This window comes from Brienomyrus brachyistius, unplaced genomic scaffold, assembly GCF_023856365.1.
Source record: "Brienomyrus brachyistius isolate T26 unplaced genomic scaffold, BBRACH_0.4 scaffold43, whole genome shotgun sequence".
In the NCBI taxonomy this organism is placed as follows: Eukaryota; Metazoa; Chordata; class Actinopteri; order Osteoglossiformes; family Mormyridae; genus Brienomyrus; species Brienomyrus brachyistius.
Genome location: NW_026042318.1, coordinates 2184914 through 2201842, shown reverse-complemented (window position 1 = coordinate 2201842; position 16929 = coordinate 2184914). Strand labels below are relative to the sequence as shown.

The window sequence follows — 16929 nt, the reverse complement described above, 5'->3', positions numbered from 1 at the left end:
GCTATTTGTGAAAGTAATAGCAAACCAATTTGATCCATCCAATTCTGCCATCTTTGTCTCCACAGTGCCATGACGAGGACACACTGAATTACGCTGCCCTGAACCTTAAGAAGCCAAAACCCAGGAGACAGAAGAAAGACGGGAATAATGACACTCTGTATTCTGACCTCCGCTACAGAGATTATGAATAAAGATGCTTCTCATTCATGTCAGTCACACAGAGTGTTCAGGGTGTAGCTTTAATAATGTTCAGAGGAGGGCAGGGGAGCTTGGTGTCAGTGTGTTTGGGGCGCATTTTTACTGGAAGTGCAAATGTTCAGGTCAGACTGGGGGCTGAGGGAGGGGGAGAGGGGAGCCACAGAGATTATTTCTTCATGGTATGGGGGGGGGGAATAAGCAGCTTTAATGTTGTGGAAAGGCTGAGTTGCTGCAATCAGTAATCAGTTCTTTGATGTCACACACAGGTGATCTGAGGGGAAGAAACTGGCTCATCAAGCAAGCAGCAAGGGTTCTGTGAAGCGTGTCCTCTTGGTAAGCTTGCCAACCATGAGTGTGATGCCTGCTCCACCCAGGGAATCAGAGAGCAGCTTGGTGAGCTTGCTGTCGCAGTACAGAATGTGCCCGCTCTTCTTCTTAGGGTCCACTAGTGCGGATATGCACTTGCCTGCACAGAGAGAGAAAGCAGACACAGGGGAGATCATGAGGCACCTAGAAGATCCTGTTTTGCTGTCGGAGACAGATACTGTACAGCTGACACCTACCCAAAGACAAGAGACTTTGGTTGATGTTGGCAGCCTCTTCCAGGAGATCTTCTGAGGAACTGGGCCCCCTCAACTGTTCACTTCTGGCTACATCCACTAGGCACAGTTTCCCCTGGGTGGCTGTGCCTTCATCACTATTAGCCTAAGAAAGAAGATGTAGGTTTCGGAGGATGTTCACTCTACCCAAGATCAGCCCCCATTAAAGCAGAGATGGATTCTTAAAGAGTGCAGCAGGAGAAGCACAGGAATGTGCAGAGGGTAGAAAGACAGGCGTCTCACTGCTTTAGCTCTGATGGAGACTGTCAGGATGGAGTGGCTGCGGCTGGAGAGCTCATTCTGGGCCTGCGAGGATGTGTGTCTGCTCGTCAAACCTGGAACAATGTGTGCGGAGGCAAGGCAGTCAGCAAACCAGAAAAACCCACAGAGACACATCCAGATAACGTAAAGTCCTCCAGAGTGTCCAACAGTGGACAAGTTCTCCACATAAAAGCCCTGAGTTTGGTTTCTGTGGACAGACAAGGAGGACGTCAACCAGGGGAGTGAGGAGATCCCGAACCTGCAGGGGCATAAGACTGAAGAACATAATCACCATGTATAAAAGCCTAAAGAATCATAGTTGTTCCCGAGGATGTTTTGTAAGGATCAAGCACAGATGCAGTCACTTGAATTTTCCCCTGTTTCCATGATGGGGCCTTGGCTGGTCATTGGCTGATCCATGACTGGCCCCTGCTGGGTTCTGGGTGGAACCTTGACTATTGATGCGTTCGATTATTTGTCTCCAACTGGGAACTCGGCCGAAAACGTCACGAAAAATGTCACTTCCCTTCGGAAACATGCCTCTTTTATGTCGGACAGAATTTTCTTGTCCAAGTTGCCCCTGTGACGTAATTTCAACATGGCGGCTTACACACTCAATAGTGTGTAAGCCTCAGTAATTCTATTTTGCAAATATTTAAAAATGTTTTTTTTGTTAAATGTATAATTATAAATGCAATTGCACATGTTCAATTGAAGGAATACCATATCGTGACCGTAAACAGTATCCTAACATGCAATATCAGATTTTTACCAGACTTGTTAGTGTTTTTGGTTTGTTTGTAGTTTGTTTGCCTCTCGAAAAAAGAATATCGCTATGAATGTACTAAAATACTTTATAAAGCTTTTAATGTGGTTTGACTAGTTCTTGATTCTTGTTTGTTTGTCTCTCTGAAATAACAATCTTACTCCAAAACTGCTAAAATATAAAGCAACAACACAGCAGCGTATTCATGCAGGCAGCCATGTTTGTTCCGAGTTGTGGTAGCTTGAACGGGAGATTGTCGGATGTGATGTCACCCAACTAGGAATTTCCGAGTTCCGAGAGATAATCGAACACACCATAAAATGAGACCCCCCACGATGACGTAATGAACATGGGGGCCGGCATGATCCGCTCCTTACCTCTTTGTGTGTAAAGTACTTGCAATGATTTATCCATCCACCAGGGATTATGAAAGCTGAAGTGACTTACCTGAAAGCAGGTTTTGTAACTCTACTGCAAAAAAATGAAAATCTAAGCAAGTATAATTTTCTTATATTTACAAAATTCCAATTTCATTAATAAACTGACTACACTGCAATAAATGGCCTGTGAAATTTAAGAAATTGTTTCTGTTGTGTTTCTGTTACAAAAATATGTAAACAGCACACAGTCCATGTCGACTGACTATGTGACAAAGCGTTTGTCTGTGACAACTACATTTTGACAGAGTTTGCCTGTGTCTTACGGAGCCCCTGAAGGGACTGTGTGAAAGTAAGAGCAATTTGTTTTTGCACAGGTTCTATCAGGGGCTCCATAATGTCGATTTCTCACCTGACAAAAACATTTTTCTATGTCAATTCAACTTTACACTGTACTTCTGTCGCCTTAGCACCCCCTGTCGTTTCACTGTTGTATTGCATGCCAACCAAACATTTCTACAGTGCAGTAATGTTTACAGTAGTAAATAGTGGCATTTTATTACTCGTGATTTGTGTATTCAGATACCATCCTTCACCCCAAAATCTGCCGATATTATACTTTGCCTTTTTTTTTTTTTCAAGAATGAATAACCAAAAAAATAAATAATCACATAAGCAGGTTCAGCTAAGCTCATAATGACCGATCCCAGGAACCAAACCTGGGCAGTCGCCAACACACCACAGGGCCAATTTAGACTCACCAGTCAACCTATCCTGCACACTTTTGGATCGTTGGAGGAAACTGGAGCCCCTGCAAAAACCCCCACGCACATGAGGAGAGTGTGCAAACTCCACACAGAGAGAACCCAGGTCCAAACCCAGAACCTTTTTGTTGTGAGGCAGCAGCACTAACCACCATGCTGCCCACGATCATTACATCGCATGTACAGTAATAATGCTGAGAGTTGCTTCTCCTTAATTACCTTGCAGAGACGTAAACTGTGCCTTATTGGCCCTTAAGCTCATAATCTCTTGATTTTCCTTTGAGAAGAGGCTTGGTCAGGCACCTGACAACTTGTTGCAACAGTCTTCTACAGTACGTATTCCATACCTATTATATCAGCCATTAATGCCACATACGAGTATAATTCTGCATACACTGTTATGGTCCATATAAATAATTAGATAATTTTCAATAATTAAAAATAAGAACCATATACTATATAGTGTTAGCATGGTGGCCTCCCATTTCCAGGTATACAGGCCACTCGAACCCCAGCCATGTTCTGTGTGTGTGTGCCTCTGTGCCTGTCTGTATAGACTTTGCATGTCATGAATACATCACATTAGTGATGGATTTATACCAAAATTTTGACTTTGATACTGATACCAGCTTTGGGGTCTTGCTATTAAAACTAAATCAATAATGTAAAATATTCCCATCTAAAACTTGTGTTGCCTTGAAATAAACAGGTTGATTTATTAAATCGAGGCGGCATGGTGGTGCAGTGGTTAGCACTCTTGCCTCACACCTCTGGGACCCTGGTTCGAGTCTCTGCCTGTGTCACATGTGTGTGGAGTTTGCATGTTCTCCCCATGTCGTCGTGGGGTTTCCTCCGGGTACTCCGGTTTCCCCCCACAGTCCAAAAACATGCTGAGGCTGATTGAAATTGCTAAATTACCCCTAGGTGTGCATGTGTGAGTGAATGGTGTGTGAGTGTGCCCTGTGATGGGCTGGCCCCCCATCCTGGGTTGTTCCCTGCCTCGTGCCCATTGCTTCTGGGATAGGCTCCGGACCCCCCGTGACCCAGTAGGAAAATGGATGGATGTTTCTGACTGACAACAGGTGTAGTGGGAGGTACGACCTGCTTTGGTTTCGAATGAGACGGCAGAACGAGTGCAGACACAGACGGATGGATTTTTTTGGCCATCTGTACCATTTTGGGTATGAACTGCTTTCCAATCACAGCTTGCTTTATATATGTATTTAAAACCCTGTTAAAAGTAAGACACTGAATTTATCACTGTTATTAAGTACTTGCTTACCTTCCACCAGTGATGCACATTTCTATCAATTAAAGGAATGTTAGATTTAACAGACAATTTCATAAAAAGCGACATTTTTGAGAAAGCAGGGCCAAACAGTGCCTGGAGTAACGGGGGGTTAAGGGCCCTACGGAGGGGCCCAGTAGTGACATTGAACAGGTGACCTTCCCATCATAGACATACAGTCAGGTCCATAAATATTGGGACATCGACACAATTCTAATCTTTTTGGCTCTATACACCACCTCAATGGATTTGAAGCGAAACGAACAAGATGTGCTTTAACTGCAGATTTTCAGCTTTAATTTGAGGGTACTTACATACAAATCAGGTGAACGGTGTAGGAATTACAGCAGTTTGTATATCTGCCACCCACTTTTTACGGGACCAAAAGTAATGGGACAATTGGCTGCTCAGCTGTTCCATGGCCAAGTGTGTGTCATTCCCTCATTATCTAATTTACAAGGAGCAGATAAAAGGTCTAGAGTTCATTTCAAGTGTGCTATTTGCATTTGGAATCCGTTGCTGTCAACTCTCAATATGAGATTGCAAAGACCTATCACTATCAGAAGCAGGCCGTCATTAGGCTGAAAAATAAAAACAAACCTATCAGAGAGATAGCAGATACATTACGTGTAGCCAAATCAACTGTTTGGAACATTCTTAAAAAGAAAGATTGCACCGGTGAGCTCAGCAGCACCAAAAGAGTTGCAAGACCACGGAAAACAACTGTGGTGGATGACCGAAGAAATCTTTCCCTGGTGAAGAAAAACCCCTTCAGAACAGTTGGCCAGATCAAGAACACTCTCCAGGAAGTAGGTGTATGTGTGTCAAGGTCAACAATCAAGAGAAGACTTCAGTGAATACAGAGGGTTCAACTAAAGATGTAAACCATTGGTGAGCCTCAAAAACAGGAAGGCCAGATTAGAGTTTGCCAAACAACATCTAAAAAAGCCTTTACAGTTCTGGAACAACATCCTATGGACAGATTAGACAAAGATCAACTTGTACCAGAGTGATGGGAAGAGAAGAGTATGGAGAAGGAAAGGAACTGCTCACGATCCAAAACATACCACATCATCAGTGAAGTATGGTGGTGGTAGTGTCATGGCGTGGGCATGTATGGCTGCCACTGGAACTGGTTCCCTTGTATTTATTGATGATGTGCCTGCTGACAAAAGCAGCAGGATGAATTCTGAAGTGTTTCGGGCAATATTATTTGCTCATATTCAGCCAAATGCTTCAGAACTCATTGGACGGTGCTTCATAGTGCAGATGGACAATGACCTGAAGCAAATTGCGAAAGCAACCAAAGGGTTTTTTAAGGCAAAGAAGTGGAATATTATGCAATGGCCAAGTCAATCACCTGACCTGAATCCGATTGAGCGTGTATTTCACTTGCTAAAGACAAAACTGAAGGGGAAATGCCCCAAGAACAAGCAGGAACAGAAGACAGTTGCAGTAGAGGCCTGGCAGAGCATCACTAGGGGATGTAACCCAGCGTTTGATGATGCCTGTGCATTCTGGACTTCAGGCTGTAATTGACTGCAAAGGATTTGTGAAAAAGTGAAAGTTTGATTTATGATTGTTAATTTGTCCCATTACTTTTGATCCCTCAAAAAGTGGGTGGCAGATATACAAACTGCTGTAATTCCTACACCGTTCACCTGATTTGTATGTAAATACCCTCAAATTAAAGCTGAAAGTCTGCAGCTAAAGCACATCTTGTTCATTCCATTTCAAATCCATTGAGGTGGTGTATAGAGCCAAAAAGATTAGAATTGTGTCGATGTTCCTATATTTATGGACCTGACTGTAGCATCCAAACTCAATGTGCCAAACAGCGCCCCCACTGGATTGCTATGTGTTTTGCAGCTCAGGTGATTTTTTTTCCTACATGTTGATTTAAAGGTGGCTGGTATTACTACACCATGAAGCTTCTCCTCTTCCTCAACACCCTCTTCATGGCACCAGGATGCTGGTTACCCATGGAGACCCTGGAAGTTTGGATCAGGAAGGAGGCAAAGGGCCAAGCGTCCTATGGCATATGCAAATCACTGCAAATCACTGTGTGCAGTGTGCAGAGGTTAGGTGACATATACCATCCTGTAGCTCAGAGATGGAGGAAGGGAGAGAGCTCTTTGGTCCTGGAGAGGAAATACATAAAACCTCACAGGAAGCAGGAGTATTTATCAGGGTCTCACAGCCTCATTCTGCCCTCCTAGACATGTCTTTCTGCGTGTCTGTCTATCTGTCAGTCTGTCTATCTCTCTACCTGCCTGCCTGCCTGCCTCTCCATCTGTCTGTCTATCTATCTGCTTGCCAGTCAGTCTGTCTGTGTACCTGCCTGCCTGTTACACTGTGGACACCTGCTGCATTCACAGCCAGAGCGCAAATACCAGAGTAAACGACTTTAATATCTAAGAATGTTCCTTGCTGATCATGACTATTGACACAACATTGGATAGTGAAGTTGACTGAAGGGTAACAGCTTCCCGCTGTTACCCTTCAGTTACCAATAAGGGTACACTCACTCAGTGTGGTCTTTTCCAGTGCAGACCTCCTAACGTCGACCTCCAAGAGACGAGCTCATGTCTTTACCACTAAATTAGCTTCAGCCCCCAGGCCTGTTTCATAAAACATTTACATTTTCACTTACAGCACATATGTCCCTGTTATATAATTTCCATTTTTCCATTTTCATTTAGTCTACATGTATATATCATTAATCATTACTCTATCCGGGTACTTTACGTGTCATATACTAACATACACTGTACATATGTGCATCAAAATAATTTTCCCACCAGCTTCTGGGAAAAACAAAATATATAAAAAGATAGATTATCATAATTAAGACTGAAATAACAAAAACCCATAAAATATTACAGTAAAACGAAAGTGATGATATCGGTAGTTGTAAAATTAAGATGCAAATTAAACATTGTGGGCTGGTGTAGTACAGTGGAGTACAATGGAGTACAGTGGAGTACAGTGAGGTGGCTATAGCGGTCATCATTTAAAATGTCAATTTTCAAGCACCTTCCGGAAGTATCAGAGTAACAGGACACCAGGTTCATCGCTGCAGTGCAGTGTGTTATCACTGTGCAGTGCGATTTCAGTCAGTTCCCTTTACTGTGGTCCCTTTTCGGAGACCAGACAGCAGTGCATATTGCAGAGTATATGTGTGTGGAAGGCAATATTTTGGACTTTAGAGTTCAGGTCAAAGCCCACAGCTGAGCCCATATAATTATCAGCCATCTCTGCAGATTCCCTGCCATGTGCTTTCCAGCATGCAAAGAGTGACCTTTGCCCACCCCCCCGAAATGCTTGTAAAACCCCCACTTTAATCTGTACTGAATGGGTAATGTCACAGAGCCCTGTTATATTACGTGTGTGTAACCAAGATGTCCCGCTCCTTTTGTGGCATAAGGTCACGCCACCAATGCCAAATACATAATCTGATTTATCACAGCGCGAGTCAGGGGTAATGCTGAGGGAGGGTGTCCACGGCCCAGCCTGGGAGCGGATGTAAATCAGCCTTTATTTGGGAGCAGGCTGGTTAAGTTATAGGCTAAGTTATCAAGGTGAAGCAGAGGATAGAGGCATGAGGGGCCGTGTAAGGGCTGTGCCTTGTGAAGCGCAGTGTGTGGATCTCAGCTGTGTACGGCACCCACAGCACGCACTGGGGAACAGTCCAGAGCCACAGTGATGCTGAATGAGAGCGAAACACGTTTACTGAGCTCTTTATCTCTGCGTTTTCCTTTGTACTAACACATCGGCCAACCCAAAATCCGAATGAATGGCAGAGTTCTGTTACATCTTATTTATTGAGCTGGCAATTTCACCCGAAGCAACGTACATTTCTGAGAAAGAAGGGTAAGTCGGTCCCTGGACAGATTTAACAGCAAATTTCCGAAACTCACCAGATCCATTTTTTTAATCACTTTTGAGATGAGACCACCAGTAACGTAAAGTCAGCCTCTCTGATCAAAACTTACAGTGTTGGGAACAAAATCTCATTCAGTCCTCATGTAATGCCACAAAAAAAACTTTCATTTAACCTCCAAAACAAATTCCACAGAAATGCATCCTTGCGTACTGACTGAGTTTTAGAAATTTGTTTGAAAAAACGGGTTAAGCCATTAGGGGGGCTTGGTCTCTGCAGACCCTGGGATTTCAGCTAGCAACTGTCAGATCACACACACAGTGTTGTAACCCACTGAGCAACACACTGCGATACGCTTCTTTTTCTCACAGTACCTTTAGATACATGATCCTTTCCTTTGTGTTTCTACAATTTACGGGACCCTCCAGCTTTTTACTGATCTGTACGCCTCTTAAGCATGTTCACACCTGACTGGGTTCACTGAGCCTCCGAAGTGCTATAAATCACAGGAGAGCAACGGCAGCCAGCTGACGACACTAAAGTGTGAAATGGCCCAGCCTGTCACGATCGCACAATACCGGCATCTATCACACTGCTATTATTAACTTGTCTGTGTAGCTCCGGGCCACCGGACAAGACCTTTGGGTCTAAACGTCGAGACGTTTTCTGGCAAAGTAAAAACCTCGCAGATACATCTGAAAACTCAGTACGTACATTATTTTCTCTTTTTAAATCAAAACTCAAAGTGCATCTGTTTAAGAGTGCCTTCTCCCTGTAAATTCTTTTACATTTTTACACTGTTTTAGTTTTGTAATTAGTTTTTATTCTGATTGTTCTTATTCGTTGTGTAATTCTGTGCTGTGTCCTTGTGTGCTTTGAAAGTCCCCTTTAAATAAAATCATTAATAAATTATTAATAAATTATTATTATTATTATTTTGAGACAATAAATACGGTCCCTAAGCCTATAAACACTGTCGCTGTAATATAACTGATCGCTGTAATGTAACTGATGTCTGCTGCCTATTATACTGCAGTAACAATGTAATGAGACAGCCTGCTTTGGTATCCACATGCATGGCACTGCCACGGTGCTGGTGGTCAGAACTCACCCACCGCCACTATAAATACACCCACTGGCTACTTTACTGGGTACACCTTGCTAGTATTAGGTTGAAACCCACTTTGTCCTCATAACTGCCTTAATTCTTCATGGCATAGATTCAAAAAGGTGCTCGAAACACTGTTCAGCGACTTTGTTCCACGTTGACATGACAGAATCATAATAGATATAATTCGTTGCAGATTTGCTAGCTGTACCTTTATGGTGTGAATCTCCCATTCCACCACCATACCGCATAGGCGCCCTATTGGTTTGAGATCTGGTGACGGTAGAGACCATTTGAATATAGGGAACTCATTCAAGAAACCAGTCTGAGATTAAATGAGCTGCTTGACATGGCGCATGATCCTGGTTAGCAGATCGGGCTGCTTCAGCATTTCCTAAAAGGAATGTGTATACATAATATTTAGTGTAGTAACTGCTTCTGGCCAACAGGGGGCCACAGGCAAACGTGTGATTTGAGTGGTGACAAACGCTGCTGCTACAGGTCATGGTCGGGCTCCTGCAATCATCCATCCATCCATGCATGGAGGAGAGCAGCAACTTTTATGGAGGAATAAGAATAATTTCCTCTCTGCCCGCTTGACTGGGCTTGATAACTGGTCAATAGAACTGGCATTGAGGAGGTACCACGGCTCATCTGACATGCCCCTGCACCCTTCTGTGCCATCTGTGCAAGGCTGCATTTTTTTATAACCTCTATGCAATATTTCTGAAGCCTAACCAAACCCCACTTCTTCCTTCCTACCACGGAATACAGTGCAGCACTACAGACTGGACTAGAGTCTATCAGGCAACACAGGGCACACAGCTGGGTTCACCCGGGACCATCATGAGGCAAACCACCCTCCAGGCACTTTGGAAATACCCATCAGCCTCACTGTATGTCTTTGGACTGCAGGTGGAATCTAGAACTGCCAGATCCGTGCGTGAGAGAGAGAACATGCAAACTAGGAACACACAGGTCAGAAACAGGAACCAAGGTTCCTAAAATAAACTGGAGAAATGGCTCAGTGATTTCTTCCATCAGTAACTGGCATGCTGTATAGACAGTTCTCTGTATCGAAACTCAACCATAATCTGCGCCAAACATCCAGAAATATCCGCACTAATCACATCTCTTGTTTGCATCACTGACTGAGCTTGCAGAAGAGACCGCTGGAACGTACCAACTCCAATGAGGAACATAAAGTAAGCTTCAGTTGTTAGTATGGCTATGGACTAGCTTCAAGTAGTTGCAACTTTTCCTCCTTAAAAGTAATATTACTGGTCCTGACGCTGTGGGTGTCTTCAGGGAAGGATCTAAATCTATATTTTCTGGGGGTGCCACTGAATGTCCATAGCTGGACAAATAATCATGCAAAAGCATTTATTTCCTATTATGAAATTGCTCAGGTTTGTTTTATTAATGTATTTACGAAAATGAAATTGTGCAACTTTTAAAAGAATAAGGGCATCATACATACATGTGGTAGTAAATATTCAGTGATTCTCATTTAGCATTTTGAGTCCCAGCTGTGAGCCTCAGAGCCCCATGTGTCTCAGGGTAAAGCAGATGCTATAAATCCTTTGGCTGTACAGCTGTCATGTTCTATTTGTGAGAATAATGTGTACAAAGAAGAGTGGAGTCAAAATCAACAAGCATGCAATGACATTAAACACCCAGATTACCTGTCAATCGCATACAGAAATGCCTCAAATTTAACCAAGGACGACATGTTCCAGGTCATTTTTCTGTCTGAGGAAATGCATGTAGACGCATACACAGTACTGAAGAAAAGTCGTAGGCAGTAAAAGAAAATGTTTAAAGCTATTTATGGGGCTAGAAAGCTTAGTAAAATGCTCAGAAAAAAAAGTAAAACAAAAACTAACAAGAATTTGTTCTGTTCTCCAAAAAGTTACTGATATCTTGTTGGATGGCTAAATGGACACCACTTCAGTTCCTAAACCTCTATGAAGTTAAATTTTACCAGACAATTAAACGTTTGCGCCAGTACCTGTCCGATCCTGTCCTGTGTGTCTTGTGTCCTTTTGATCAGCAGGTGTCGCTCAGTGGGTTGAGTAAATGGCTTAGAGGCTAAACCCCTCCAGTCATGAGTTCACCTCTCAAGGTTTTATTGGTTTTTGGTTTCCTTAGTATCTTTTGTCTCTCTTTGTGTCCCTGTTTAAGGTGTAACCTGCTTGTCTAACTTTGTTCTGCTTAGACTCTTATTCCAAGTCTTCTCTAGCGTTATTAACCCTTAGTGTTTAAGGTTTCTTACTTTCGGTCCTTGTTACGCCATCTGCTTCTTGTTGTCCTGTGCTGATTGGTTATTTTAGTTGTTCCACACTGATATGCCCTGGTACAGTGGAGATAAAATGTACACATCCCTGTTAACATACCAGGTTTTCATGATGTAAAAAAAATTTGACCACAATAAGTCATTTCAAAAGTGGAAAAAGTTTTAACGTGACCTAAAACCTATACAATTCAACCGAAAAACAAAAATGTGTTTGGGGGGAAATTTTTTTTAATAAGAAACGTACAATAAGCTAGCTAAGTGCGCACACCCATAAACTAATATTATGTTGGAGCAGATTTTGATTTAATTACAGCATTCAGGCTTTTTGGGGACACACCTGCCATCAGTTAAGTGACTGATTAACCCCAAATAAAGCTCAGCTGTCCAGGTAGGTTCTCTCATGACCTTTACTCAGTTGTATCTTACACCAAAAGTCATATTTCACAGAAAGCTTACAAAACATGAAAAGGATCATATTGCAGAAAGGTGTGTCAGCAGGAAGGGCAAGTTTCCACGGCATTAGATACCATGAAACACACCGCAGAGTCACCAAGAACTGGAAGTCCCTCCAAGATTGATAAAAAGACAAGAACTGGTCAATATATGTTTTATTATAGCATCTGATCCTTTCACTCAATCATACTGTTTAATGAAATACTGAAAGAAATTATATACATTTATAAAGAACAAACCGTATCATTAAAAATATCTCGCGTTATCAGAATGAAGCACGTACTGTAATTGAAGGGACATTTGGATACTGAAACCAACTGTGCAACACAGAGACGGCTGTGCTTCAGGTACCACCAGACTTGTCTTTGAAATATTCCTGCACACACACACACTATATTATACATACATACATATAAATACACACATACATAGATACTGTAATAGCTTGGATTCAACCACGAGAGGGCAGTAGTAGCGTATAGTTATAGGCAGCACAGGAGGGAAGTCGAAGAAGGCAACACAGTGAAGTTGAGTGTGTGTGCGTTAGACCCGGAGCTGAAGTTAATATTGAACCTCTTGTCATCCCCTAATGTGTCTCGCCACACACACATACATATACACAGACGAGGTATAACAGAGGGAGCAGGATTATAAAACTCTGAAGACTACACTGTTATAACAAGGAACAAAAATAAATGGAGCTAGACGAGAACAGCGGCCTGTACTACGAAGCGGAGTTACTGGCTTATCGGGGTATCTTGTCGAACTTGAGGTAGTCTGGGCAAAATGTAAGTGAACGAATATGAAGTCCATTTAAACTGCGGTACCTTAAATCCGACAAGTTACAGAAACTGCAGCTTGTGCAGTACATCTTAATGAAAGACTTCCAATTTCAGAGGGAATTAAACTGAAAATTGTAGTGACGTATCTTCAAATAATATCTGAGAAATCAAATACACAGCTCAGATTCCAAATTTAATTTAAGAGAACAAATTTCAGAGATAAGGAATACATTTATGGAGTCTTCAATTTAGCAGCGCCCTCTAGTGGATTCGGTCGAAACGGCATCCCCTTTTAAGGAGGCACGGATCCTGCGAAGAAGCTGGAGAATTAGAAGACAACTTCAGCCTTGTCGCGGTATAACAAAACTTTGGTTGATAAGGTTGAGTCGACACTGCAGGTTCATTTCATACAAGTTTAATATTTTTTCCCTAAGAAAGCACCCTGGAATAGTACTAATGAGGTAATCAACGCACATTGTACATTCTTTTACGTTATAACAGTAACACAATCTTTCGGCTATCGTGGCATTGCTCATCCCAAAAACAAATGACATGCGCACCAGGCATTTTAAAGAACGTATGCACACAAATAAAAAGCTGTGATACTACAAGCTGGGAAGGCGGGATCCTGCACCCGATCAGCGAAAATCTAATTTACGGTTAGATTATTCAAATTGCGTCTCATTTTTAGGCTCTCCTCAATCCTGTTTGTGAAGCTTTCCTGCAGTGTTGTATTTACAGAGAACACCACATTCTTTCATTCCGCAGTCAAGCTGTCCCTTAAGCAACGTCTTATGGGATTGTTCTGGAAGCACGCCTAGAAAAGTACACACGTGTTCTCGTTGTAAGGTTTACCTTTGAAGTCTTCGCAAGATGCTAAGAGTCACCGTTACCAGGAAACCCACCCAATAGACTGTAATGTCACAGCAATTTCCTTACGCTGCCACCGCCTCTTTTAACCGGTCAGGTCGTCGTCCCTAGATTCCTCACAAAAACCCACACAGAACACGGTAACAAATACACTTTCCTTTATTCTTTACTAAATATACTGTTCATAAAAGATACCAGGTTTAAGTGAATGCAGGCAGGAATACGGGTTATGCTATCTAACCTACGGAGCACCAAGCCAGCAGCTAGCGCCACCCACCATCATGCAGTGTTGCACACCCCCCAAAAGGTCTAAAGCAGGGATAGGTTAGACTAACATACCTCGTTATTATGCATAAATAAATGCTCAATACATAAAACATTCCCAATAAGCCACCCACTTTCCACGCTAAACCATAGTAAATATACCTCCCTCTCTCTCTCTCTCTCTCTCTCTCTCACACACACACACACACACACACACACTCACACTCACAGGATCTAAGATTAAAACAACAACCGAACTTCCCTCTGTCCAGTAGCCGCCAAGACCATCCCGTATGTCCGTAGATCAGTCTGTGGGTATCTGCGTCCCAAAAGCCCACCGAAAACGCACACAAAGTCTTTCCACACGTCCCTCGCTGGTCACTCCATCCGAAAGTCAATCCAACATGGCACAAAACATCCTTTCTTGTCAACTGAGCATCCAACACCGTCCCTGCCTCATGAAACAACCCCGCCGTCTCTCTCCCCTTCTTGCTTCTAAACAAGGTCCTCTACCCTTAAAACTTCCTCCAGGTATCATTCAATCAAAATCAAGTCCAGCTAATCCTCTGAACCGCTAAACAGCCACCTGATGACATTTTCTCAATCACATGTCATCACAAGACTATGGGTGCGTTGGACTAACGACTTGGACTTAGGTCTGTGTGCAGCTGACGGGACGTGGAGCGCCATCTGCCGGCGGCTGCAGGGGTGGAGTAAAAACTACTGCTCGAAGTGTGCGAGACCTGACTGCGATAGCAGCACTGCCAGAAGGGTGTAGATGAATCTATACAAATAACACCTGCATGCACATTAAATTTACAATAACCAAGTCCTGGTACAAATTCTCAGCAGTGAAAAAAATTTACTATTGTATATAATGGCCCTGTATAAAAAGAGAGTTGCCAGGAAAAAGATCAAATACATTTATTCCAAGGATTCAGAGTTTATTGTCATGTACAAAATACATTGCAATTCGTACTTGAATGCCTTCCTCATAGACTAGACGATTAAAGAAATAAAGCAGCACAACATTACAGTAACTAACAATAAATAAACCACTAACTTACGTGTACTATTAGAGCATTTATTTCATTTATTTAAACTTTATTTTTCCAGGTAAATTACCTGAAAGCCCGTTTTCACTGCTTTTTTTTACTCAAAGGAAAAGCCTATAGGAAAAATCTAAAACTTTTTAATTATACATGTACTTTATTTTTTTTTCCATAGGTGATAAAACATTTGTCACAAAATACACGTGCATACATATGAACTAGTCCCTTAAAGTCCCTTTAAACATCGGTGTTAGAAATTTTAACACAATTTTAACTCAAATGAATTTACTAAACATCACATATATTGTTTTCTTACATTCAATGTTAGTTTTGTTTCTTTAGCAATGATTTGTCCCCGGCAATGAGCGTCTGTGATGACAGAAAGTTTCATAAATGCATAATTGTGTTAAATTAGAGTACAGGGCTAATAAGAAATATTTCTGAGCTAGTTATTAAGTGAACCACCTTAACATTGGACATATAATGATAATAAAAATAATACTTAAAATTATTAGTATAATAATTATTATTATTATAGTAGTAGTATAAAAATATTGAAATGGGACCACGTCAATCAAAGGCAAACTAATATTGCAGGTGACTGCCCACAGATCCAAGTGAAAAATTTTATGGGGACCCACTGCCGCAAAAAAAAAATATTAAAGTCCTTTCTGTCCTGGTTCCTAGTTCTTAAGTACATATGTGATTATCTGTAGTGGAGGTTCCTCAACTTAAGAATTAGAAAATCCCTTGTTAACTTTGTCTGCAAACCCTATTATTAATTACATGACTCACATCTGTACTGTCCTTCAGGGCTCTGTTAACCGGTGACTGGAAGGATTCAGGAAAACGGGACTACCACTTCCCAGGCGTTTCCCCAGATACGATGCAGCAGATCATCGAGTACGCCTACGCGTACTCTGTGCTCGTCACGACTGACAACGTGGAGAACCTCCTGGCGGCCGCCGATCAGCTGAACATCCTGGGCATTGTGCAGCTCTGTAGCGACTTCCTGCACGACCAACCCTAACCCTAACCCAGAACTGCATTAGCCTTTTTAAACTCGCTGATGGCTACTGCCTCAACGAGCTGCACCAGTCTGCCTTCAGCTTCATTCTGAAGAACTTCAATGAGGTTGCCACCAACTCAGAGGAGTTCATGGATCTGTCCCTCCAACAGCTTTGTGTCATCATTGAGAAGGTTGAGTTGAATGTCAGACAGGAGGATGTTGTGTTTGACGCCATCCTCCGGTGGATCGAGCACGAGCCTGCCACCCGAGAGGCCCACATTTCAGTTATGTTGCCCAAGGTGACTATAATTATACAACATTCTTACTGACATGTGGATATAACAATAAAATGTTCATTCACCAAATTCCTTTACTGTAGTTAGAGATTTTCATGTCCCATAAGTCTACAACCTGGGCTTCCAAAACAACACACTCAAATGTCTTACATTAAAAAAAGTTGTAGCTGACACAAGTGAGACTTTCAAAGTAAATGGCTTCAGCTAAAGCCTTATGAAAATGAGAAATTACAATTTGGACATGCTGTTCGATCTTTTATCTCAAGAGTTCCTCTTTTCCAGTGATATATAAAAAAAACATCAAAGAACTCATGGACATTCTCTTGTTCTTGTTTCCTGTGTAGGTTCAGATGGCTCGCATGGATCTGGAATATTTTATGAAGAACATTAAAATGAACGATCTAGTGAAGGCCAATGCGGCGTGCAAGCCCATTGTCAACGATGTCTTAAGGGCCATGTATGAACTTGAATTTAAAAGCCCAAATTCTGAAAACCCGTTGACCCGCCCACGCCAGCCCTCTGACATCCTGTTGGCTATTGGTGGCTGGGTTGACCACCCAACCACCTGGATTGATGCGTACGACTCCCGGGCCGACCGCTGGGTGGATGTTACGCAGGTGGAGAGGCGCCAGTCCGGCCATGGCACAGTATACTTAAATGGAT

General features: G+C 42.4%; 1 protein-coding gene across 1 annotated transcript; it reads right to left on the bottom strand.

Moving 5' to 3' along the window:
* Positions 1-479: 479 nt before the first annotated feature.
* On the bottom strand, positions 480-14197 carry LOC125722870 (kinesin-like protein KIF12). The gene is made up of 5 exons (XM_048999075.1): positions 14168-14197; positions 11256-11286; positions 1041-1132; positions 762-903; positions 480-664 (listed from the first exon to the last, which is right to left on the bottom strand). The coding sequence occupies exons 1-5, from the start codon at positions 14195-14197 to the stop codon at positions 492-494; spliced, it is 468 nt and encodes a 155-aa protein (XP_048855032.1). The 3' UTR covers positions 480-491.
* Positions 14198-16929: the final 2732 nt, after the last annotated feature.